A 27,170-nucleotide genomic window follows, 5' to 3' on the forward strand; every position below is an offset into this window, starting at 1 on the left:
CTGTATTTGGCTCCATCCATCTTCCCATCAATTTTAACCATCTTCCCTGTCCCTGCTGAAGAAAAGCAGGCCCAAACGATGATGCTGCCACCACCATGTTTGATGGTGGGGATGGTGTGTTCAGGGTGATGAGCTGTGTTGCTTTTACGCCAAACATAACGTTTTGCATTGTTGCCAAAAAGTTCAATTTTGGTGTCATCTGACCAGAGCACCTTCTTCCACATGTTTGGTGTGTCTCCCAGGTGGCTTGTGGCAAACTTTAAACAACACTTTTTATGGATATCTTTAAGAAATGGCTTTCTTCTTGCCACTCTTCCATAAAGGCCAGATTTTTGCAATATACGACTGATTGTTGTCCTATGGACAGAGTCTCCCACCTCAGCTGTAGATCTCTGCAGTTCATCCAGAGTGATCATGGGCCTCTTGGCTGCATCTCTGATCAGTCTTCTCCTTGTATGAGCTGAAAGTTTAGAGGGACGGCCAGGTCTTGGTAGATTTGCAGTGGTCTGATACTCCTTCCATTTCAATATTATCGCTTGCACAGTGCTCCTTGGGATGTTTAAAGCTTTGGAAATCTTTTTGTATCCAAATCCGGCTTTAAACTTCTTCACAACAGTATCTCGGACCTGCCTGGTGTGTTCCTTGTTCTTCATGATGCTCTCTGCGCTTTTAACAGACCTCTGAGACTATCACAGTGCAGGTGCATTTATACGGAGACTTGATTACACACAGGTGGATTGTATTTATCATCATTAGTCATTTAGGTCAACATTGGATCATTCAGAGATCCTCACTGAACTTCTGGAGAGAGTTTGCTGCACTGAAAGTAAAGGGGCTGAATAATTTTGCACGCCCAATTTTTCAGTTTTTGATTTGTTAAAAGTTTGAAATATCCAATAAATGTCGTTCCACTTCATGATTGTGTCCCACTTGTTGATTCTTCACAAAAAAATACAGTTTTATATCTTTATGTTTGAAGCCTGAAATGTGGCAAAAGGTCGCAAAGTTCAAGGGGGCCGAATACTTTCGCAAGGCACTGTATGAGATGAATAATGTAGGGTATGTAAACATTATATTAGGTAGCATTGTTTAAAGTGGCTAGTGATATATTTTACATCATTTCCCATCAATTCCCATTACTAAAGTGGCTGGAGTTGAGTCAGTGTGTTGGCAGCAGCCACTCAATGTTAGTGGTGGCTGTTTAACAGTCTGATGGCCTTGAGACAGAAGCTGTTTTTCAGTCTCTCGGTCCCAGCTTTGATGCACCTGTACTGACCTCGCCTTCAGGATGATAGCGGGGTGAACAGGCAGTGGCTCGGGTGGTTGTTGTCCTTGAGGATCTTTATGGCCTTCCTGTGACATCGGGTGGTGTAGGTGTCCTGGAGGGCAGGTAGTTTGCCCCCGGTGATGCGTTGTGCAGACCTCACTACTCTCTGGAGAGCCTTACGGTTGTGGGCGGAGCAGTTGCCGTACCAGGCGGTGATACAGCCCGACAGGATGCTCTCGATTGTGCATCTGTAGAAGTTTGTGAGTGCTTTTGGTGACAAGCCAAATTTCTTCAGCCTCCTGAGGTTGAAGAGGCGCTGCTGGGCCTTCTTCACGATGCTGTCTGTGTGGGTGGACCAATTCAGTTTGTCTGTGATGTGTACGCTGAGGAACTTACTTACTACCCTCTCCACTACTGTTCCATCAATGTGGATAGGGGGGTGTTCCCTCTGCTGTTTCCTGAAGTCCACAATCATCTCCTTAGTTTTGTTGACGTTGAGTGTGAGGTTATTTTCCTGACACCACACTCCGAGGGCCCTCACCTCCTCCCTGTAGGCCGTCTCGTCGTTGTTGGTAATCAAGCCTACCACTGTTGTGTTGTCCGCAAACTTGATGACTGAGTTAGAGGCGTGCGTGGCCACGCAGTCGTGGGTGAACAGGGAGTACAGGAGAGGCTCAGAACGCACCCTTGTGGGGCCCCAGTGTTGAGGATCAGCGGGGTGGAAATGTTGTTGCCTACCCTAACCACCTGGGGGCGGCCCGTCAAGAAGTCCAGTACCCAGTTGCACAGGGCGGGGTCGAGACCCAGGGTCTCGAGCTTGATGATGAGCTTGGAGGGCACTATGGTGTTAAATGCCGAGCTGTAGTCGATGAACAGCATTCTCACATAGGTATTCCTCTTGTCCAGATGGGTTAGGGCAGTGTGCAGTGTGGTTGAGATTGCATCGTCTGTGGACCTATTTGGGCGGTAAGCAAATTGGAGTGGGTCTAGGGTGTCAGGTAGGGTGGAGGTGATATGGTCCTTGACTAGTTTCTCAAAGCACTTCATGATGACGGAAGTGAGTGCTACGGGGCGGTAGTCGTTTAGCTCAGTTACCTTAGCTTTCTTGGGAACAGGAACAATGGTGGCCATCTTGAAGCATGTGGGAACAACAGACTGGGATAGGGATTGATTGAATATGTCCGTAAACACACCAGCCAGCTGGTCTGCGCATGCTCTGAGGGCGCGGCTGGGGATGCCGTCTGGGCCTGCAGCTTTGCGAGGGTTGACACGTTTAAATGTTTTCCTCACGTCGGCTGCAGTGAAGGAGAGTCCGCATGTTTTAGTTGCGGCCGTGTCAGTGGCACTGTATTGTCCTCAAAGCGGGCAAAAAAGTTATTTCGTCTGCCTGGGAGCAAGACATCCTGGTCCGTGACTGGGCTGGTTTTCTTTTTGTAATCCGTGATTGACTGTAGACCCTGCCACATACCTCTTGTGTCTGAGCCGTTGAATTGAGATTCTACTTCGTCTCTATACTGACGCTTAGCTTGTTTGATTGCCTTGCGGAGTTTCTGGTTTGGGAATGTTTTAATCGTTGCTATGGGAACGACATCTTCAACGCACGTTCTAATGAACTCGCTCACCGAATCAGCGTATTCGTCAATGTTGTTGTCTGACGCAATACGAAACATATCCCAGTCCACGTGATGGAAGCAGTCTTGGAGTGTGGAATCAGATTGGTCGGACCAGCGTTGAACAGACCTCAGCGCAGGAGCTTCTTGTTTTAGTTTCTGTCTGTAGGCAGGCATCAACAAAATGGAGTCGTGGTCAGCTTTTCCGAAAGGAGGGCGGGGCAGGGCCTTATATGCGTCGGAAGTTAGAATAGCAGTGATCCAAGGTTTTTCCACCCGTGGTTGCGCAATCGATATGCTGATAAAATTTAGGGAGACTTTAAACAAGGCCACTTTTTATAATGTTTTCATACCCTACATTACTCATCTCATATGTATATACTGTACTCTATACCATCTACTGTATCTTGCCTATGCCGTTCGGGCATCAATCATTCATATATTGTTATGTACATATTCGTATTCATTCCTTTACACTTGTGTGTATAAGGTAGTTGTTGTGAAATTGTTAGGTTATATTACTTGTTAATATTACTGCATGGTCGGAACTAGAAGCACAAGCATTTCGCTATACTCCCATTAACATCTGCTAACCATGTGTATGTTACAAATACATTTGATTTGATTTGATTTTGATATGGTTCAATCAAGCCACACGTCAACAAACTTTCTCTCATCAGCGCATTTTCGAGACAAATTGCATTTGCCATGCAAAATGGCAGAATTGCTGTAGCAAAATCAAGCTCTTTTGCCTGCAAATATCACAGAAAATCCCGCAAAATCCTGGAGGGATTGTAAAACATTTAAAAACAATCCCATCATTATCGTATTTCCCAGCGTGCAATTGCTGGTTGATTTTCAGAATTGTTTGTTTCCATATCTGTGTTTTTGCTTGTACATTGATTGTTTGATTATGCTACACGAAGATAAATAACATACATTTATAATTCTAATACTTATCCTATCTGTTAGTAGTTGGATTTATTGCACACGTTACTGAGATAGTTGTTCCAGTTTAGATGATTTAGGTCAGGCGTGTCAAACTCATTCCACGGAGGGTTTAGTGTCTGTTGGTTTTGATTTTTACTTTCAATTAAGACCTAGACATCCAGGTGAGGAGGGATTATATGAAGAACCCTAAATAGACCTATCTGAAAAGGGTTTTATCTAGCACCAAAAAGGGTTCCCCTAAGGGGAAAAACCGAACAACTCTATGTGGTTCTATTTAGCGTCTTTATTTTCTAAGAGTGTAGCCAGCCTATTTGTTGGTAAATGTAATCTCATGCAAGAAAATGGACAGTGTTGCTTGAATTGCAAAAAGAGGGAGAATACGTTTAAGAACCCATTGAGGTATAGTTTACTTTCAGATAGATTGAAAATATCGGCAACATTTTCTAATAGTTTGGATCTCAAACTCATGCCGTTGCTTGAGATTATTGCATTGACCATCTGAGATTCAATGCCATCGGGTTTGCGGTGAAACATCGAGAGCGCAGGCGCACCAGGACAAGCTCGTAGCCTGCGGAGCTGCTTTAGCTCTGTGATAAAGAATCTACATCAAACCAGCCTCGGTGCATTGTTACCATGAGCTTCTTCATCCCACAGACTCTTACTTATCTAGACTATTTCACTTTTGCGACCAGCTTTCATAAAGCTTGAAGCCCCGAACGACACCTCCTGACCACAGAATGCACGGGGGAAAAAGAGGTTTGGTGGCACCTCAGAACACTTTTTTGGAGAACATTGTCCGGCGCTCAAGTGGTAAGAGTTCCCTCTGTCAGTAGCATTAAATGGTTCAAATGCATGTAGAAACAAGTGTAGATTAGCCTACAATTACCAAATCTGTTGAATTTCGCTAATGATGTCAAACCCAATTTTCTGAATGAACGATGCTGTGCATTAATTTCAGGGCAATTAGGCATAATTATTATTATTTGTCGGCGAATAAGCAGATGCAATAGCCTGTGGTTGCAAACCTGATACTGTATTTTTTTTTGTAGATAAGCAAGGTCTGTGAATAGCAGAGCCACGGTGGTTTATTTAAAAACTCCAAGACACCCTCTGTTGGCAGTTTATAGATAGGCCTATACAGAAGACGATCATGTGCCACTTAATAATAACTTACTGCGCTTTATGCGATGCATACAATTTATTGATGTAGCCTATAGGCTATAAGTGCCAAGTTTATGCGTAGGCAAAATTGTATTTGTTTATCACATTATAAAACATTTTAAACAAGGCTGTGCATAGAGTAAGGTTTTCTCAGGGACCTTCGCATTGCGCGTTGAATGTTTTGGGATAGCCCGATTGACATTAAAATGTGTGCTCCCCGATATGATTATTGCCAGAATCGGGTTGTGTCCTAAAAAGCCTTACTTAAACGAATTGTCCATATAATTTCCATGACTGTAAATGGGGCAAATATTCGGAGAAGACATCATTTCTGCTTTTATTTATAACGAAGCCCCAAAGTTTGTTGCTTTGATAATTAATGGTAGTGATTTAAAGGCTAATATGAGTTAACGAGGCATACTTTAATAAGCTACATTCATTATTATGAATGTAACATCAACAGCTTTTGGGATAGGCAGCAATATAACTTCACAGTAGCCTAAGCTAAAGCTATGTTTACTAGACTGACTATATGCAACTTTAATTTGAAAAACATATGCACATTGCATGCTACAATATGCACAGTAAGGTAAGTTATTTCAATGCGTTTTAGTCATGATATAGCCGGTTGGTTTGTGTTGTGCAATTATTATTACTACCAGCCTATCCAAATGTTTTAGCGCCAGGCTACCACCTGAGAAGTGAATGAGTCAATTGAAGAGGCGCTACACTACATGACCAAAAGCATGTGGACACCTGCTCATCGAACATCTCATTACAAAGTCATTGCTGCAGGGACTTGCTTCCATTCAGCCACAAGAGAATTAATGAGGTTGGGCTATTCATCCCAAAAGGTGTTCGATGGGGTTGTGGTCTGGGCTCTGTGCAGGCCAGTCAAGTTCTTCCACACTGATCTCGACAAACCATTTCAGTATGGACCTCACTTTGTGCACAGGGGCATTGTCATGCTGAAACAGAAAAGAGCCTTCCCTAAACTGTTGCCACAAAGTTGTAAGCACAGAATCGTCTAGATTGTCATTGTATGCTGTAGCATTACAACGTCCCTTTATAGGAGCTAAAGGGCCTAACCCGAACCATGAAAAAACAGCCCCGGACCATTATTCTGCCTCCACCAAACTTTAGTTGGTACTATACATTGGGGCAGGTAGCATTCTCCTGGCATCCGCCAAACCCAGATTCATCCATTGGACGGCTAGATGGTGAAGTATGATTCATCACTCTGGAGAACGTGTTTCCACTGCTCCAGAGTCCAATGGTGGCGAGCTTTACACTACTCCAGCCGACACTTGGCACAGCGCATGGGGATCATAGGCTTGTATGCAGCTGCTCTGCCATGGAAACCCATTTCATTAAGCTCCCGACGAACAGTTCTTGTGCTGACGTTGCTTCCAGAGGCAGTTTGGAAATTGGTAGTGAGTGTTGCAACCAAGGACAGACAATTTTTACGCGTTATGCGCTTTAGCACTAAGTGGTCCCGTTCTGTGAGCTTGTGTTCCCAACCACTTCTGGGCTGAGCTGTTGTTGCTCCTAGACGTTTCCACTTCACAATAACAGCACTTACAATTGACCGAGGCAGCTCTTGCAGGGCAGAAATTTGACAAACTGACTTGTTGGAAAGGTGGCATCCTGTGACAGTGCCACGTTGAAAGTCACTGAGATCTTCACTAAGGCCATTCTACTGCCAATGTTTGTCTATGGAGATTGCATGGCTGTGTGCTCGATTTTATACACCTGTCAGCAACATGTGGCTGAACAGCCGAATCCACTCATTTGAAAGGGTGTCCACATACTTTTGTATATATAGTGTATTTGTAACTAGGCTACACTCAGAGAAAAAGGCAATTGAGGGGTTGTTTGTCAGGGGTGAGGGTTATATGTTGAACCATTTTCACCAAAAGGTTATTTGCATATCAGGAAGGGTTCTTTTTTAGCCTGCTGCTGTGATGGTTGTGAAGAACCTTTTATGCCATGAAATGCTACACTGTTAAAAAGTTCCAGTAATTCTACGCTACCCTACAGGCTAGTGGCTGCAGTGAAAGTACAGTAAAGAACAACAAGTTACTGTATTCTTACAGCTGAATTAAGGTGTTATTGCTGTAAAAAGGCAGTATGCTGCTGAATGCTGATTACTTGGGACTATACTGTACCTCACTTGGGATTAGAACTCACAACCTCTTGGTTGCTAATGACCTGAATTTCCTGCTACACCACCAGGTCTGTGGCCACAGATTTATGTCTTGTTCAAAACAACTAGGAACTGGGAACTTGGAAATCTCTGACTTCTGACTTTGGTGCAATCAAAACAACTAGGAACAATCTCTGATTTGAACGGTCATCAAACTTGGAATTCCATCATGGGAACTCGGGCCTTTTCTAGAGCTACGACTTTCCGACTTGAAGATCAATGACATCATGATTTGACCTCGTATTTTTCAAAGTTCCCAGTTGTGAACGCAGCATTATTACCTTGTAGTGCTGTCACGATACCAGAATTTTGACTTCGATACTTATACCAGTGGTGTGCTGAGTTCGCTTCAACATTTGCTAAGTTTCCAAACAGTTTGTACTGAACGCCAAGACGTTCCCCAAAACGTTCTTGAAAATACTGAGGTACGTTTGCTCTCATTTGGTGGGTGTGGCGAGGTGTGGCTTAAAACAAGAGGTTTATATGGCCAGTCATTCAGTACAGCACCATTGCATTCTATTAAACGTTCCAAAAAGTAAAAATGTGTGGAATGCAGCCCTAGTTTAGTATTACGATACTTGATACCATCACAATACTCAATACTAAATAATACCATAACAATACCACTGCAAAAAAATAGGGCATATTAGCCAAAGTCACAGAATGGCACTTGATCCAGACAGAGAAACTAAGCTACTGCTATTTAATTTGAAATATTTTGTGTCAAAAACGTAATGCGGTGGCCATGTACAGTATGCATTTATGAATAAATTATACAGTCAATTTGACTTTGGTAAAAACAATCTAACTACATAACAACAATGGCGATCATTTATTTGCATGGTAAATCTCTGTAGCCTAGGCCTATTCACAGGACAGGTGAATGCATTTTTCAATAGGAGTGTGTTCATGCATTGAGTTATTGAGCTTATTTTGTTCACCCTATCCCTAACCCTACAGTTCAAAAACCATTTGTTTCCCTTCCATTTGGGACTTATTGTATTGTACTGATCAACAACATTTGCATAGAAGTAGCATATTTTATAAAAGTGTGCGCCGTCTCTTTAAGAGGGGGTGGCCCATCTGAGCTCAAGTCACACACACAGTCAGTTTGCTGAGGCAATAGATAATCTTTAAAAGACGTGAGACCGATTAAGTGAATGAAAAAAGTTTTGGTGGCAATCAGCTTTGAAATCACCATTTCTTTCTGTTATGGTTTGCATATAATCTCAAACAAAGTACTAGGGTAGTGAATTGATGTTAGTTTCAGATGTAAGCTAGCAAAGAAAGTTAGCCTACAAAGCTGAAAGCTTCTTCTTGCATTGTAAAGTGTCCTAGTCTGTGGGAACATTGTTTTGGGAACTGTAATTCAGTTTCAACATTTCTACATGCCGTGTCGCATTATTCAATTGTGCTAACTTCTTTGCAGCGAGAGTGGGAAGCTATTATGCAGCCCAGACCTCCGGTGCAGGCTAATAGGTGGTGGGCCTATGCCAAAAACAGTGAAGTTGATTGATCTATATCGAGGGAGGAGCCGATTTTTTTTGTTTGTTTTGTATATGGCAAATACATATTCTTATGATTACTGTAAAATGTATTGGTACCTTAAATTATTTTCCCCTCGTGATGAAGGCAGCCAATGGGCCGGCTTCTATCTAAGACGTAAACACAGCCTCACATGAAATCGTGATCTGCTGTCAGTGTGTGAAGAGGAACTAACGCTAGCTCCCAAAGACTGAAAGAAGATAAATATCTGTTTTCGAGTGCACTTGAAATATGCAGCATGCAATAGGAATGGTTTTGATTATATGAAGAGGTAACTCTGTTGACCATTTATCCAATTTATTGAAAGTTAGCTAATGTTACCATTGACTAGCTTAGCCAATACTGTAAACATCAATGTGCCTGCTCAGGTAGCTAGTGCTTCATTAGTTATCTCTCTGTCAGTGAATTCAATTTTGAATCATGTTTTGTCATGATTGTTTCATTTCAAGTAACTATCTGCAGGCTTAAATAAACATTAAATCATACAAGTTGCATAGAAATCTAAATAAAAACATGTAGATAGATGTATATGCGACAGCTTCATATGCATATTAGCTAGCAATACATAACCCATACACATATAGCATAATTTGAAATTAAAATCTTCTCTAAAAAAATAGTTGTACAATGCGCTATGCAATAAAATAACCAGAGTTTGATTTCTAAACCAGATGAGTTCTCAAATAGCTGCTGCCCAATACCATGGTGGGCCTGCATAAAGTTGGATGCATTTGAATATAAGGTATGGAGAATGATAGAGGCTGTAGGATTATAGAAAAAGCAGTAGGGAAATGAATGTATGATTTTCAAATACTAAATGTCCTTTTAATGTGAGTATATTTAGGTGGTTCAAATTATTAACATTCCTACTAACTTTCTAAAAGATGCCGATGACAAAATCTGGCCAATCCCTTCATTTTTCTAATAGCTATGACTGAGTGAGACATGTTTTCCATAATGTATGTTTCATGCATATACATTTGAACAAAGAACACCATCACAAATAGTGTTTCACCATTTATTGAGTACGGAGACAAATACTAAAGGTGTCTCAGGCAGTATTTGAAGTATCTAAATATAGTGTAACCAATCAATGTATATCAGGTGCCATGGAAGGCACAATCTTACAATGTTGCAGTCCAGAAATGAGAGCTTTTACCATCTGCCAAACGCCTGGGCCTCTGATGGAGACTGTACAACCGTCATCAACGCATGATTCCTCCTCCTCTCTAGGAGCATTTGTGTGCCCAGGCCCCATAGGAGACAAGTGCTTTAGCAGAATGCAATCTAAAGCTTGTATGGTCCAGAGACTAACTCTACCATCTATGGCAAAAGCCTGGGCTCCTGACAGGGACAATAGAATTCTCACCGGTGCATTTTATGATAGTAAAATAATCTGTCACCTGTCAAACTGATTCTAGATTGAATTTAGTCTTTGAGATGCTCAAACTAAAATGCACTAGACAAAACCCACAAAGACAACACTCAAATGCATATGTGGTCTCAATGTCTAATTAGTGACAGCAGGGCTAGTTCAAACTGCAGGACTTGGTGAATAGCTCATAGGAGACAAAAGTGAGAGGCAAGAATGAATACAATAAATCATCGCAGTAAAGGAATGTAGTTTGTGAGCTAGAAAATGAACATCCTGACAGTCTGAGGCAGGGTGCTCTGCATTCATCCTATTCCAACTATAGACAGGAATAATGTGGAATTTCTTATTTGTCAGTATGAATTCATCTAGTAGGTCCTGCCTTGTCTTTACACTGTGTATTAGCTTTACACTACCTGTCCTATAGATGTGTGTAGTCTTAAATTATTACTTGGAATAAACTAATAACTAAAAAACTTCTTATCCCGGAATGACATGCTAGCTTGCGCTCGATAAAATTCTCTGCTCCTGCTACATAGCAACATCTACTTGTTGTAACTAGCTGGCTAACTAGAAAGCTAGCTACATTACTAAGGTTGCTGCGTTCTACGGGAGTCATTTTACAGCTCGCTTTGATGGTATCATGTTTTTATAACTAAATATTTAGATTACAAAACCCCCAAATTACTTTACCTGATAGAAGTTTGTCGGATGGAGATCTCTCTCAAGCTGTCACCAGCTGTCTACTTAAGTACTCGGCGGCTTTTGCCTGTACAGCTAGCGAACATAGAAGTAAGTATTTAGAATATGTTTTGAAGAATTTACAACAAATGGAAATGTGTTCAGAATAAATAAATACACACAATATGGAAAAACCATCTCCTCCCTCGAGAGAGTGAACATCTCGAAAACTAAAGCAGATGGCTTGTTACTACCCACTGGCTATGTGTGGAGCAACCACGCCACAAATTTCTTGTTAACAAACTATAGTTTTGGCAAGTCGGGTAGGACATCTACTTTGTGCATGACACACTTATAGTTCACTGTATCACAATTCCAGTGGGTCAGAAGTTTACATACACGAAGTTGACTGCCTTTAAACAGCTTGAAAAATTCCAGAAAATGATGTCATGACTTTAGAAGCTCCTGATAGGCTAATTTACATCATTTGAGTCAATTGGAGGTGTACCTGTGGATGTATTTCAAGGCCTACCTTCAAATTCAGTGCCTCTTTGCTTGACATCATGGGAAAATCAAAAGAAATCAGCCAAGACCTCAGAAAAAAAATTGTAGACCTCCACAAGTCTGGTTGTTCCTTGGGAGCAATTTCCAAATGCCTGAAGGTACCACATTCATCTGTATAAACAATAGTATGCAAGTATAAACACCATGGGACTATGCAGCCGTCATACGGCTCAGGAAGGAGACGCGTTCTGTCTCCTAGAGATGACCATACTTTTGTGCGAAAAGTGCAAATCAATCCCAGAACAACAGCAATGGACCTTGTGAAGATGCCGGAGGAAACGGGTACAAAAGTATCTATATCCACAGTAGAGCAAGCCCTATATCAACATAACCTGAAACGCCACTCAGCAAGGAAGAAGCCACTGCTCCAAAACCGCCATAAAAAAGACAGACTCCGATTTGCAACTGCACATGGGGACAAAGATTGTACTTTTTGGAGAAATGTCCTCAGGTATGAAACAAAAATAGAAAAATGTTTGGCCATAATGACCATCGTTATGTTTGGAGGAAAAAGGGAGAGGCTTGCAAGTCGAAGAACACCATCCCAACCGTGAAGTACGCGGGTGGCAGCATCATGTTGTGAGGGTGATTTGCTGCAGGAGGGACTGGTGCACTTCACAAAATAGATCATCATGAGGTAGGAAAATTATGTGGATATATTGAAGCAACATCAGTCAAGAAGTTAAAGTTTGGTCGCAAATGGGTCTTCGAAATGGACAATGACCCCAAGCATACTTCCAAAGTTGTGGCAAAATGGCTTAAGGACAACAAAGTCAAGGTTTTGGAGTGGCCATCACAAAGCCCTGAGCTCAATCCCATAGAAAATTTGTGGGCAGAACTGAAAAAGCGAGTGCAAGCAAGGAGGCCTACAAACCTGACTCAGTTACACCAGCTCTGTCTGGAAAAATGGGCCAAAATTCACCCAAATTATTGTGGGAAGCTTGTGGAAGACTACCCAAAATGTTTGATGCAAGTTAAACCATTTTAAAGGCAATGCTACCAAATACTAATTGAGTGTATGTAAACTTCTGACCTACTGGGAATGTGATGAATGAAATATAATTCTCTCTACTATTATTTTGACATTTCACATTCTTAAAATAAAGTGGTGATCCTAACTGACCTAAGACAGGGAATTTTACAAGGATTAAATGTCAGGAATTGTGAAAAACTGTCAATGTATTTGGCCAAGGTGTATGTAAACTTCCGACTTCAACTGTACATTTCTGCACTTTGCTTACAGTTGCAGTAGGAATAAAGTAAATGTTCAACAACTTGAATGTATTATTGCTGTAAAATGACAGTATGCTGCTGTATTCTGATGACAGTATACTTTAAAAGTATGATATTTACCACATTTTAACTGTAACTCAGTAAGTTAATGTAACTTTGTAGGATAACTAATACAGTAAAATAATGTAAAAGTATGCACTGTGAGCACACTTGGGACTCAACTGGGATTTGAACTCACAACCTTTTGGTTTCGAGCAACCTGAAATGTTCCTGCTATGCCTCAAACTGTGGGCATGACAAAGATTGGCCACAGATTTTGTCAATAATTGTCTGATTATTTGATGACACCAATGTAAAAAAAAATAGCAGTGCTAAGGGACACTTGACGTTAAGTGTGTATAAATGCTTTGGGGATATGAAGTGCATTAATGTTGTAAAATTACAATAACTGACTGGCTACTGAGTTGCGTTTAAAATACACAAAATATATATAATTTACAAGAATGTATTTTAATCAGAATACAATAGCATGCTGTCATTTTACAACAACACCTTAATTAAACTGTAAAACATAGTTTAGCTGTAAAAAATACAATATTTTTTTACTGTGTTTTCACTGCAGCTCAGTAGATGGTAACTTACTGTCAAATTACAGGAAAAGTGCATTATCCTATAATCATAAGTGAGGCATGCTGAGATAATTTACCAGACGGTCCAAAAAGTGCTCAAATGCATTGTGATTGACACAGTAAAGTGCCCAAATACATCAAAAGAATGACACAGTATGATTTTTTTTTTTACACCACATTTAACAGAAATTGCCAAAAGTGTAGAGGGTTGTACCTAGCACCCAAAATGGTTTGACATGGACAAATGAAGAACCCTCTGAACAACCTTTCTCATTGGTTCTACCTGGAACCAGATGGTTCTTCATGAGGGTACTAGGAAGCACCCTAAAGGGTTTGCCTACAGGGATGAGGGTTCCTCATGAAAGGGTTCTAAATGGAACTCAAATGGTTCCATGGTTCCTCTATAGGGACAAATCAAAGGGTTCTACGTTGCACTCAAAAGGATTCCCACAGTGGGACAAATGACAGATTCCTCTTATCTCTAATCTTTTAACAATCTCTATTATACCCACAGACCTGATAGTGTAGAAGGAAATTCAGGCCGCTGGCAACCAAGAGGAGTTCCAAGTAATCAGAACACCGCAGCATACAGTACCTCACAGTAATAACACAGCCCAAAAAATACAGTAACTTGTATATTTACCATTTAATGAAACCAGTAGCCAGGATTATTATTTTTTTACAGTTAAATGAAAAAAGTTGTTCCTAATGGAACCGTCTGTGGATGGTTACGCTATACAAATAACCAATATTAAAGGTTATCCACAGCGCAAAGAGGGTTCCCCTACTGGGAAAAAATGAATAGCCCTTTTTCTCTGAGAGTGTAGCCTACTCAAACAGTAACTGTTCAAAATATAATTGTTTAATACACACATTGAATTTGCCTCTAAAATCCGTTTTGTTACAATAAAAAATATATATAAACACTAAACAGCAGCTGTACGGGCTATTTATGTCAGTCTTACTATTTACACATTTAAATGACAGCTAGCCTATCTGTATCCACCAGGGAAGAGCTTGACATACCCTCCTTCAATAGTAAAGCTAGGCATACATTAGATAACAACAATAATCTTGACATCTTGGCAGAACTCACATTATGCGAAATGTCTGCATAATGTTGTCATCCTGAAATCTGTGACCGGTGTGCTCACGTTACGTTGCAACCTGGCTCTAGACCCCTCCCTTTCCTGCTGGGCGTGGCACCAGTGGCTTTAAGAAGTGTCATCATTACCGCTCACTATACAACATACTACCGGAAATGTATGTTGTGTCAGAAAAATGATCGGGACCTAAGATGCCCATAATTACACGTCTCTCACCTGCTCATATTACGCAACGTACGACTGCACAATTTTCCTGCGATTTCAGAAATTTACCGTGGATCCCAAATCATTGCAAAATCTCAGTTTAAAATCGTGTAATGTATGGCCATCTTAACACGTTAGTGGGTGTTCATTTGTCTCTCTCCCTTGCTCTCTCTTGCTCTCAACTACAGTCTTGGCTACAATTACTGTTGCCCCTTAAGTGGCTTTTTAAATTAGTTATTGTTTTAAAGTTGGTATAATATTTAAAATGACACATCATTGATCAGCCATAGTAACTTTTAAAATGTTGTTGAATGTAAAAAAAACTATTAAAATGAAATCACCACTATGATGGGCCAATCCCGGTAGGCTTAAGCATATCCTCAATAACAATGATTAAAAATGAACAATGAATAGTAATACATATTTTAATTCACCCATTACTGTCTCACATAAAATGGACAAGGAACCTCTTACAAGAATTGTAATCTGAATGAGGGGTTGATGTAAGACAGGACTGAATCACAACACACACCTTTAAAGCTTAACGTGAGCATGCAGTGTTTTCATGCGTCTGAAAAAGATACAGGTGTAGCATTGTGCTTTTTTTGATGGACTCACTGCAGTTACTTTCAACCAGAGCAATGCCACTTTGGTTGTACTGTACTGTACATATTGATGGTTGTAAAATGGAGCATCTTGGTGCCCTTTCAACCCTCTCCCCGGTACATTTGGTTTAAAAAAATTGACAAGCTAGTTTCGTGAACCCAGTCGATGGCCTCTCCATTCTATGTTGGTGTTCACGATCCAGGACTCCAGAGTGGGATTGTGAATTGGCCTGTCTGTCCTTCAGTGCTCATCCTCATCACCTTTAAATGCACCGGTGGACACCTTTCCACTAGGACAGGTGACACATCCCCCTCTCTAAATGGCCCTCTGTTTGCCTGTTGTGGCAGAGTACGCCTCTGACCCCTACACTATAGTTGTGGCACAAACCACGATTCACCACCAATCATGCACTCTCCTCAGTAAACAAACACTCTTTGCCGATGGGACATTCATTGTACGATGCAGTTTGGTTAGGAAACTATGGAGGGAGGTCATCATGGTGATGGTCCTTCTGCTTTTTTCCCTCTGTCACTGCAGTTTTCTGGATCATTGTGGTGACTTTTCCTCTTTTGCTCCAGTTATATTAAAATCAGGGAGTGGAGACCATCATACTCATCCTTTAAAGGTTTCACCATGGGTTTGTGACATTGAATTTTGTACAAGTAAGAGGCTGAGTATGAATGACTTTAACTGAACCCTGTGGGTGGTACCTGTAGGCTGCCTAATAGCCTGATGACAATCGGTGACTACAGTGCCTTCAGAAAATATTCATACACCTTGACTTATTCCACATTTTGCTGTGTTACAGCCTGAATAAAAAATATATTAAATAGATTTATTTTCTCACTCATCCAATCACAATACCCCATAATGACAAAGTGAAAACATGTTTTAAGAAATGTGTTAACATACATAGAAAATTAAATACAGAAATATCTAGTTTACATAACTATTCACACCCCTGAGAAAATACTTTGTAGAAGCACCTTTGGCAGTGATTACAGCTGTGAGTCTTTCTGGGTAAGTCTCTAAGAGCTTTTCACACCTGGATCGTGCAACATTTTTCAAAATTCTTCAAGCTCTGTCAAATTGGTTGTTGATCATTGCTAGACAACCATTTTCAGATCTAGCCATAGATTTTCAAGTTGATTTAAGTCAAAACTGTAACTGAGCCACTCAGGAACATTCAATGTCTTCTTGGTATGCAACTCCAGTGAAGATTTGGCCTTGTGTTTTAGGCTATTGTCCGGCTGAAAGGTGAATTAATCTCCCAGTGTCTGGTGGAAAGCAAACTGAACCAGGTTTTCCTCTAGGATTTTGCCTGTGGCTAGTTCCATGCTGTTTCTTTTTTACCCTGAAAAACTCCCCAGTCCTTAACGATTGCAAGCATACCCATAACATGATGCAGCCACCACTATGCTTGAAAATATGGAGAGTGGTGCTCATTAATGTGTTGTATTAGATTTGACCCAAATGTAACACTTTGTATTCAGGACAAAAAGTTCATTGCTTTGCCACATTTTTCAAAAAGTATTACTTTAGTGCCATGTTGCAAACAGAATGCATGTTTTGAAATATTTGTATTCTGTACAGGCTTCCTTCTTTTCACTCTGTCAATTAGGTTAGTATTGTGGAGTAACTGCAATTTTGTTGATCCATCCTCAGAATAAAACTATCACAGCCATTAAACTCTGTAATTGTTTTAAAGTCACCATTGGCCTCATGGCGAAATCTTTGAGGAGTTTCCTTCCTCTCTGGCAACTGAGTTAGGAAGGGCGCCTGTATCCTTGTAGTGACTGGGTGTATTGATACACCATCCAAAGTGTAAAGAATAACTTTTAATGTTGAGATGCGTCTGTTACTTGAACTCTGTGGAGCATTTATTTGGGCTGCAATTTCTGAGGCTGGTAAATCTAATAAACTTATTCTCTGCTGTAGAGGTAACTCTGGTTGTTCCTTTCCTGTAGCGGTCCTCATGAGAGCCAGTTTCATCATAGCGCTTGATGGTTATTGCGACTGCACTTGAAGAAACTTTCTTGAACTTTTCCGTATTGACTGGCCTTCATGTCTTAAAGTAATGATGGACCGTCATTTCTATTTGCTCATTTGAGCTGTTCTTGGCCTTGGCCATGTCTTCCTTATACCCCCCCACACACACACTTTGTCACAACACAAATGATTGACTCAAATGCATTAATAAGAAGGAAAGAATTTCCACAAATGAACTTTTAAGGCGGCACACCTGTTATTTGAAATGCCTTCCAGGTGACTACCTCATGAAGCTGGTTGAGAGAATGCCAAGAGTGTGCAAAGCTGTCATCAATGCAAAAGGTGGCTATTTGAAGAGTCTCAAATGTAAAATATATTTGAGTTGTTTAACACTTTTTTTGGGTTACTACATGATTCCATATGTGTTATTTAATCGTTTTGATATCTTCACTATATTCTACAATGTAGAAAATAGTCAAATTAAAGAAAAACCCTTAAATGAGTAGGTGTTCTAAAACCTTTGACCGGTAGTGTATATTAGTCAAGTCTTTGTTCAGCCATGACTTCAAGAAACATAGAATATTACAGTTATTCAGTTCCCGTTGATGGGATGGTCTCGAACGGAGCTCGTCCAGTTTCTTTTCTAGTGATTTTACGTTCGCCAAAAGAACAGAGGGTAGAGGCGGTTTATTTTCTCGATGACGTAGTCTAAACAATGGACCCGCTCGTTTGCCTCTCTTGCGCAATCTATTCCTCTTTCGAGGCACGGGGATTAGGGCCTGGTACGCAATGAGGAGTACATCCACAGCTGCCAACTTGTTGAAGTAGAAATCTTCATCCAAATTGAGGTTAGTGATCGCTATTCTGATGTCCAGAAACAGTTTTTGGTCATCGGAAATGACGGCTGAAATATTATGTAAAAGAAAAGTTCAGATCACTGTAAAAAATAACATAAAATAACAGAATTGGTCCGGAGCCCGTAAAATGGCAGCTCTCCACTTCAGCGCCATCTTCACATTTGAATGTTGTTTATCCTAACCTAGTTTTGTAGGATTGGGTATAACCATGCTGTTTTAGCATGCATATATACATGTGCTATAACAGCTTATTACATTTCTGCCTCAGCAAAAAACATTTGCCAACTTCTGCTTTCATTGACAGCGCTCTACAACTTAAAATCAGATTGAATCCTCTCCTAATTCTGTGCAACCAACCATCCAGGTTGTCCACGCAACTGTATATTGACGGTATATTACACTGTGATCTAAAGCTTGTAATTTCATGTTTCACTTTAGGGCACTCATCATGCAAATATACTTCAGCCATGCTCCTCCACTACAGGTGTAAGACATTTTTCTCAGATGAGACTAAATCTCTTAAGGGGGTAAAAAAAACATATATATATAGAAATAGAGGGGAAGAAACAGTTTCTCTTTTTCACTGCATATATTAAATAACTTCAGTGCTGAATGAGTGCTGTTCACCCCCCTCAAATCCCAACCCCTTAGACCTGGGGCCATTGACTGATGGGGTTTTGTATCTGGTGTAAGTGTCCCGTGTGGGGTCGAGTGTAGTCCTCTTATTTTGCACAACTGTCCATCTCTCCCCATCCAGAAGAGAGCAGCTCCTTTTTCATAGGGCTTACATAAGACTACTCGCTATAGCTAGGAGCCATACTCAGCGTGCAGCATGGACTGGTGCATTACAATAAGTAGAAGGGGTGTGCTGAAAAATAGGGGGCAAGGGCTAAGGGCTCTATTCAATCTGTGTCACTGAAGTGTAACATATTGCGTGACAGAAAGCTGAAGGTCATTTCTGTTTGAGCCAACATATGCAGCGTTTACCGTGAATGCAGTTTCCTCCAACATGGGTATATTGTGCTTTAACGCTGAACTTCTGTGATACGGATTGATAGAGCCCTAAGTCAGTGAATTCAATTGGACAAAAAAGAGACAGAGATGGGGATAGACTAGAAGAAAGGTGGAAAATTACATATGAGGGAAAGACTGAGAGGAATAGGAGGAAACTGGAAGATGGTACTGAGGAAACTGGGAGATATAGGTATTTATTAGACCGATCAAAAAAACATTGGAGATAGAATAGAGATAGAGAAAACAGTGTGAGGTAGAAGACAAAAAAGGTAAATCAGGTACTAAATTGTTTATGTTCTGGGAGGATGTCTCTTCATTTTAAGGTTGTTTTGTTTCACAAAGAGCTGACTCTTCCATTTGTTGTTTACCTAAACCATGCAGGCACGACAACCAAACTGTCTGCCGTGGTGGCACTTTGCCTCCTGCCTCATGAATATTACAGTTGCCTTTGAATATGTATCAGTAAATCAGCTCATATTTCTAGTGTATACCCACTACATAGCCCCATTAGGTAATTAAAATGTGCCCTGGAAGCATACTGGCATATATAGTACCAATCAAAAGTTTGGACACACCTACTCATTCAAGGGTTTTTCTTTATTTTGTACTAAGTAATCATTAATGATTTACATTTTCTCAATTTAGGCCTATCATTATGCCACTGCTTGACAATGCACATTTATTATAGTCTACAATTGTTATTGTCTTTGAAGCCAAAAACAGGATGTGTATTTGGGGGAAATGCTCTAAATAGCAAGTTGTTATTTTCATAACTATACATGAAACCAAAATTGAACTAGCCTACTGGGGGAATTAATGAAAATATCACAACCTATATTTTAATAGTAATGAAGCAGGCTTGAGAAGCGGTGGGTGCACGATCAATATCTACCTTCGTAACATGGATGAAGCCTGAGCTGGAATGTGAAGCGAAACTGCTTGCTAATTTCAGAAAAGCCTGAGTACATCTAGCATCGAGTCGTAGTTTAGGCCTGTGGCAGTGACTACCGGGCAAAACCATTTGAGCAAGTCTGAAATGGTTATGCAACCGTTTGAGACTTGCTGCCACTCCAACCTGTCCCCGAAATACATTCAATTGTCGGGAAACTATTACTACCACCACCACATCAGTTAAATTGGCACAGCACTCTCACTAACGGGTGCAACAAATGTAGCCTCTTACAAAGCACACCTCAAAATATGTTAATGAGCCAGAAACAACAATACCTTGCACCCACTAGTGGTAAAATGTTTTTTGGCACTCCAAAAATACTGTACACCATTCAAAATACAGCAATTCTTTCCCTCCCACATTTTACCACAATGCACCATAATTGACAGTATGCTGCAATATACTCCACAGTACTTTACTGTTGATAAGTGAGCCAATGCATTGTAGAAATCACAGTTTTCCATTACCATGTAATATTCGGTATAATTAACTTTTGTAAATCAACTGGCAACTTCAGAAAGTTTCCAGTTGACAATTCCATAATGCTGTGCTGTGACAGTAATGTACTGTTAAACCAAAATTTCCTTGGTATTTACGCTATAATTGACCATTTACCCCTACAATCACCCAGAGTGCATTGCCATATATGGCATTTTACTGTAAATAATATGGTACTTTACTATTAGTTTTTATTCTATAATACTGTAAAAACAGCCAGATTTTTTTTAACAGTGTAGTTATCAGGTATGTTAGCGTATTTGACTAACATAAACGTATATTAGTTTAAATGAATCGGCAAAGCTAATGTAATAACTACCTACCTTGACAATCCAACTTCTATTGTGGCGATATCCCTGCCAATAAACTGCGCTGCCTTCAAAGTGAATGATTTTGTGACAGTTGCTTCAAAACTAATTTCAAAAGTTGGAGTAGTTTTCTTGGAATGATTCCTGGAATTAATAAATAAACACATTCTTGCAAAACAATATGATGTATTGTGTATTTCTGACACTGATATTGTTCCCATTGCATATTAACACATTTGGATGACTGCTCATTTAGTACCTTTACAAATATGAACAATTATCTTTTTTATTTATTTATTAATAGCTAAATGTATCCCATGTATTTATTCAAACACCATTAACTCATGTTGATTATAGAACCCTTATTGTAAAGTGTAACCGTGTCTTTTTTTCTAAACAAACCACCTTTTTAAAAAGGTTGCGGTGGTACATTTTGTGATATCAATGGTGACATACTGTACAGTTCAAAAGCAGAAGCTTTCTCACTAGTTAGGTATTCAACATTCTCGCAAAGGTAAAAGCCAAATGTCCCTTGCACTGCAAAAATACTTGTTTAGATAAGTGTATTCAACAAAACAGTCTTGACAGTAGGAGACAAACACGGAACAGAATGTTCATTAAAAAAACATCTTGGAGTTGAATGAATTGTATCTTTAACTTATCCCATCAACCCAGTTAACAGTTTAGATTAAATACGGCCCTTATTCTGAGAACTGGATAACAGCCCAGCAGCTGCAGCCCTGCCTCCCACACGCACCGGGAAAACACGGTGCTGCATCTTTCATCCAAAGCAATATGCCTCCTATTCATCACCCTCATGATAAGCTGTCGCCAGCACCGCCACATCATAAGCCCACATACATGCTGAAGGAGTGTCTTTGTCCCGTAATAACGACAGAAGGACCCTGAAAACATTGCCGTGGTTAAGCCTTGCATGTGACGTCAATATGCATTTTTCTGGCACCTCAGGTTTGGGGCAAATCTAATTCAACACATTACTGAGTACCACTCTCCATATTTTCAAGCATAGTGGTGGCTGTATCATGTTATGGGTATTCTTGTAATTGTTTAGAACTGGGAGTTTTTCAGAATAAAAAAATATACGGAATGGAACTAGCCACAGCCACATTCCTAGAGGAAAATCTGGTTCCTTCTGCTTTCCACCAGACTCTGGGAGATGAATTCACCTCTCAGCAGGACAATTATCTAAAACACAAGGCCAAATCTACACTGGAGTTGTTTAACATGAAGACAGTGAATGTTTCGGAGTGGGCCAAGATAGTTTTGACTTAAATCTGCTTGAAATTCTATGGGAAGGCCTGAAAATGGTTGCTTAGCAATGATCAAAAACCAACTTGACAGAGCTTGAAGAATTTTGAAAAGAATAATGGGCAAATATTGTACAATCCAGGAGTGGAAAGCTCTTAGAGACTTGCCCGGAAAGACTGTAATCGCTGCCAAATGAGATATTCCTGCATTTAATTTTCAATACATTTGCTTACATTTCTTGAAACATGTTTTCACTTTTTCATTATGGGGTATTGTGTGTAGGTGGGTGATAAATTTTTTATTTTAATCCATTTTAATATCAAGCTGTAACACCACAAGTCCAGGGATATGAATACTTTCTGAAGGCACTGTACATTTCAAGATTGACATAACGCAGGTATTTTTGTTGGGTTTTGATGCAAAGTCACACGGGTCCTTATTTTTTTCAATGTCAACTGCAGTAGATGCTGACACTGAAGTCTTCACTTTGTGCTCTTTGATGCATAATGTACAGTGATTGAATTCCTCTGACTTTTGCATGAGAACTTGAGATTTGAATACTGACATGTTAACTATAACACACAAGCTACCCTACTGTACACATTATGGAACAACATCAGAGTGCAATGCTAAACTGCCAAACTATGACAGCGATTAGCCTGGCTGTAGTGGAGTCTAAGTTACTTCTCTGGCTGTATCAGATGTTGCTCTTCTTTTGTGAGAGGAGGGGGGTTTATCACCAGTGACAGTGGGCACATAATTAGCTACATCTGAAGGCTCCGATCTCGGGCCAAGATCTGGGTCACCTCAGCCCTTGGGGCCGGTCCATTCCTCTGACCCTTGACCCCTGAGGCCACTAAAGCTTTAGCCACAGTCTATCAGCTTCTATAATGAGCCCTGGACTCTTACAGAGTGGGAGCAAGGCAAGGAGACAAGAGAGAGTGGGAGAATGAGGTTTATTCAGCTGGAGATGGATGCTGCTGCCCCATTTAGTAGCTGTGTCAAGTCCTCCTCTCTCCATCCCACCTCCCCTCTCTTTCTGTCTTTGTTACTCTCTCACTTACTTGTTTCTTCGCTCGCTTCTTCACTCTCTCTCTCTTTCTCAATACACAAAAAAGGGGATTTGTGTCATAGGTATGTAATGTTTGGAATAAATGCCCTGATTCCATCAGAGTGCTATGCCATTGTGTCCTGTTTAGCTGTCTATTTTTGGTCTTTCCAGAAGAAACAGTTTTTTGCTGAATCAGTTCTCAACTGGGGAGAGACACAAGAGTTACTAAAAAGTTGCTAAGTTGTGTAGAAAAAAATAGTCCCTAAAACCTTAATTACCCTAGAAGCGCCAACCGGTGTCAAAAACGTAATTTTAAAACTTTTTTTATCCTAAAAGTGTAGGACTTTATCAAGCAACTAGTTACCCCCTCATTTGTAGATATTTTTTACCACAAAGAAGAAAACAACTCAGTCCCAATTCCATCTGAAAGATGAGATTCTCATCTTTCAAGCTACCATTATCTCAGTCAACCTATGAGTAACTTGCCAATCAGTTCTGAAAGTACCAGCATTTTTTTAATGTTCCAACTACTAGCCAATCAAAGCAACAGTGACATTATCCCACCCCCAAAAAGCCAAACATAACACAATATCTGCCAATTAATTTCCAGCCAGATTGCTCCTCTCTGTCTGTTTTGGTGCACCTGTTTATCTATCACACTATATGTAGCCAGTTAATGATAACCATCGTGTGGGTAGACAGAAAGATTTTCCCCAAAAACCTTCTCAATTAAATGTTAACTGCAAAGTAGGTTTACCTGGCAGAACTATATAATTATTTTTTGTATCAATTGGGTGGTGATTGTTTTGAGTGCAGTAGGTATAACAGCAAAAACACCAGACTGACACATCCCTCTCTTGCTAGATTCGCAATTAAGGGGGAATTACATGTATTTTTTATTACTATGATCATTTCTTCTGATGAGATTTAAGCATTGACATGGACTCAGAACATCTATTTTAGTTGTTTCTCTATGAATAATTTTAATATTGAGAGTAAAAAAAAAAGAAATAATCCCAAACCAGGATAAATTTGACAGAGAAAAGAGAAATCGGGAAAAGAAAAACTTTATTTTATGGGGCCCCCTTAGAGTTGTTTATTAACCATTATTTTACCAGGTGTATTGACAGAAAACACATCTCTTGTACACCATGGACCCGGGAAAGAGTTGCAGGGTAAAGGAGAAGAATGTACCCCCGGTATAGAGACATTGACTGGACGCTAATATATATGTCTATTTTTGAGTTACATGGGCAAAAATATGGGTACAACTGTACAACTGCAATTTGACCCGGAAAGTGACCACCCACTAGGCATAGACCTCAGTTAGTAAAATATTCAGATCCCTTGACTTTTTCTACATTTTGTTGTGTTACAGCCTTATTCTAAAAATGATTAAATTTATATATATTTTCTCGTCAATTTACACACAATACCCCATAATGACCAAGCGAAAATAGGTTTTTAGAAATACCCTTTTACATAAGTATTCAGACCCTTTGCTATGAGACACAAAATTGAGTTTCCATTGATCATCCTTGATGTTTTGACAACTTGATTGGAGTCTACCTGTGGCAAATTCAATTGATTGGACATGATTTGGAAAGGCACACACCTGTCTATTTAAGGTCACACAGTTGATAGTGCATGTCAGAGCAAAAAGCAAGCCATGAGGTCGAAGGAATTGTCTCTAGAGCTCCGAGACAGGATTGTGTCAAGGCACAGGTCTGGTGAGGGTACCAAAACATTTTTGCAGCATTGAAGATCCCCAAGAACATAGTGGCCTCCATCATTCTTAAATGGAAGACGTTTGGAACCACTAAGACTCTTCCTAGAGCTGGTCGCCTGGCCAAACTGAGCAATCAGGGGAGACTCTTTAGTAAAAGGCACATGACAGCCGGCTTGGAGTTTTCAAAAAGGAAACAAAGACTCTCAGACCATGAGAAGCAAGATTCTCTGGTCAGATGGCATGATGGCATTCCTGAATGCCAAGCGTCACGTCTGGAGGAAACCTGGCACCATTCCTACAGTGAAGCATGGTGGTGGCAGCATCATGCTGTGGGGATGTTTTTCAGCGGCAGGGACTGGAAGACTAGTCAGGATTGAGGAAAAGATTAACAGAGCAAAGTACAGAGAGATCCTTGATGAAAACCTGCTCCAGAGAGCTCAGACTGGTGTGAAGGTTCATCTTCCAACAGGACAACGACTATAAGACTACAGCCAAGACAATGCTGGAGTGGCTTTGGGACAAGTCTCTAAATGTCCTTGAGTGAGCCAGCCAGAGCCCGGACTTAAACCCGATCAAACATCTCTGGAGAGACTTGAAAATATCTGTGCAGCAATCCTCCCCATCCAATCTGAGAGAGCTCAAGAGGATCTGCTGAAAAGAATGGGAGAAACTCTCCAAATACAGGTGTGCCAAGCTTGTAGCGTCATACCCAAGAAGACTTGAGGCTGTAATCGCTGCCAAATATGCTTCAACTAAGTACTGAGTAAAGGATCTGAATACTTATGTAAATATAATATTTCAGTTTTTATTTTTAATAAATTTGCCAAAATTTGTAGATTGATGAGGGGAAAAAAACAATTTAATACATTATAGAAAAAGGCTGTAACGCATCAAAATGTGGAAAAAGTTATGGGGTCTGAATACTTTCCAAATGCACTGTATATGTGACTTGCTCTATCATAATCAGTCACTTTGACCCCGAAACACAGTTTTATACTGTGCTGGAAAGAGGAGAATGCTAGCTTTCTAATGAGACCAACATCATCTCTCTACTCCAAATATCAAGTGAGTTACGTGCCATTACCTGCTGATTTGGCACCAAATGTTTGAGAAAAACGCAGTCAAAGTTTGCAGTTACTTTTAAGACATTTATTCAAATAATTAATCAGAACTATTTGTTTAATACAAATACCAAATACTGTTTGGTATTATTTGTTTAATACCAAACACAATACATGAAATCCATTGACATGAGTGCCCATGTTCTTCTTTTTCTCACTCACTCAGTCAAGCTCACTTACACACACACAGAGGCTACATATAAATTACATCTTGCTCTAACTATACAGACAATGTCTGTCTGCATCGTTATCGTGCACCCACATGCATGTACAGTGGGGCAAAAAAGTATTTAGTCAGCCACCAATTGTGCAAGTTCTCCCACTTAAAAATATGAGAGAAGCCTGTAATGTTCATCATAGGTACACGTCAACTATGACAGACAAAATGAGAAAAAAAAATCCAATTGTAGGATTTTTAATGAATTTATTTGCAAGTTCAATAACAAAAGTTACAGAAAACGTTTGACCTCTCATTACTTTGTTATATACCCTTTGTTGGTAATGACAGAGGTCAAACGTTTTCTGTAAGTCTTCACAAGGTTTTCACACACTGTTGCTGGTATTATGGCCCATTCCTCCATGCAGATCTCCTCTAGAGCAGTGATGTTTTGGGGCTGTTGCTGGGCAACATGGACTTTCAACTCCCTCCAAAGATTTTCTATGGGGTTGAGATCTGGAGACTGACTAGGCCATTCCAGGACCTTGAAATGCTTCTTACGAAGCCACTCCTTCTTTGCCTGGGCGGTGTGATTGGGATCATTGTCATACTGAAAGACCCAGCCACGTTTCATCTTCAATGCCCTTGCTGATGGAAGGAGGTTTTCACTCAAAATCTCACGATACATGGCCTCATTCATTCTTTCCTTTACACGGATCAGTCGTCCTGGTCCCTTTGCAGAAAAACAGCCCCAAAGCATGATGTTTCCACCCCCATGCTTCACAGTAAGTATGGTGTTCTTTGGATGCAACTCAGCATTCTTTGTCCTCCAAACACGACGAGTTGAGTTTTTACCAAAAAGTTATATTTTGGTTTCATCTGACCATATGACATTCTCCCAATCTTCTTCTGGATCATCCAAATGCTCTCTAGCAAACTTCAGACGGGCCTGGACATGTACTGGCTTAAGCAGGGGACACGTCTGGCACTGCAGGATTTGAGTCCCTGGCGGCATAGTGTGTTACTGATGGTAGGCTTTGTTACTTTGGTCCCAGCTCTCTGCAGGTCATTCACTAGGTCCCCCCGTGTT

The 27,170-nt window shown here is 40.3% G+C and overlaps 1 protein-coding gene across 1 annotated transcript in view; it reads left to right on the forward strand.

Annotated features, from left to right (window-relative positions):
* The first annotated feature begins 4,214 nt into the window (after positions 1-4,214).
* kcnh5a (potassium voltage-gated channel, subfamily H (eag-related), member 5a) overlaps positions 4,215-27,170 on the forward strand; it is a 126,468-nt gene continuing 103,512 nt past the window's right edge. Inside the window, exon 1 of the mRNA XM_024420535.2 lies at positions 4,215-4,638. Within this exon, the coding sequence (XP_024276303.1) occupies positions 4,566-4,638 (73 nt within the window). The 5' untranslated portion in view covers positions 4,215-4,565. The remainder of the gene's footprint in view (positions 4,639-27,170) is intronic.

Source organism: Oncorhynchus tshawytscha, linkage group LG05 (genome assembly GCF_018296145.1).
Source record: "Oncorhynchus tshawytscha isolate Ot180627B linkage group LG05, Otsh_v2.0, whole genome shotgun sequence".
NCBI classification, from domain to species: domain Eukaryota; kingdom Metazoa; phylum Chordata; class Actinopteri; order Salmoniformes; family Salmonidae; genus Oncorhynchus; species Oncorhynchus tshawytscha.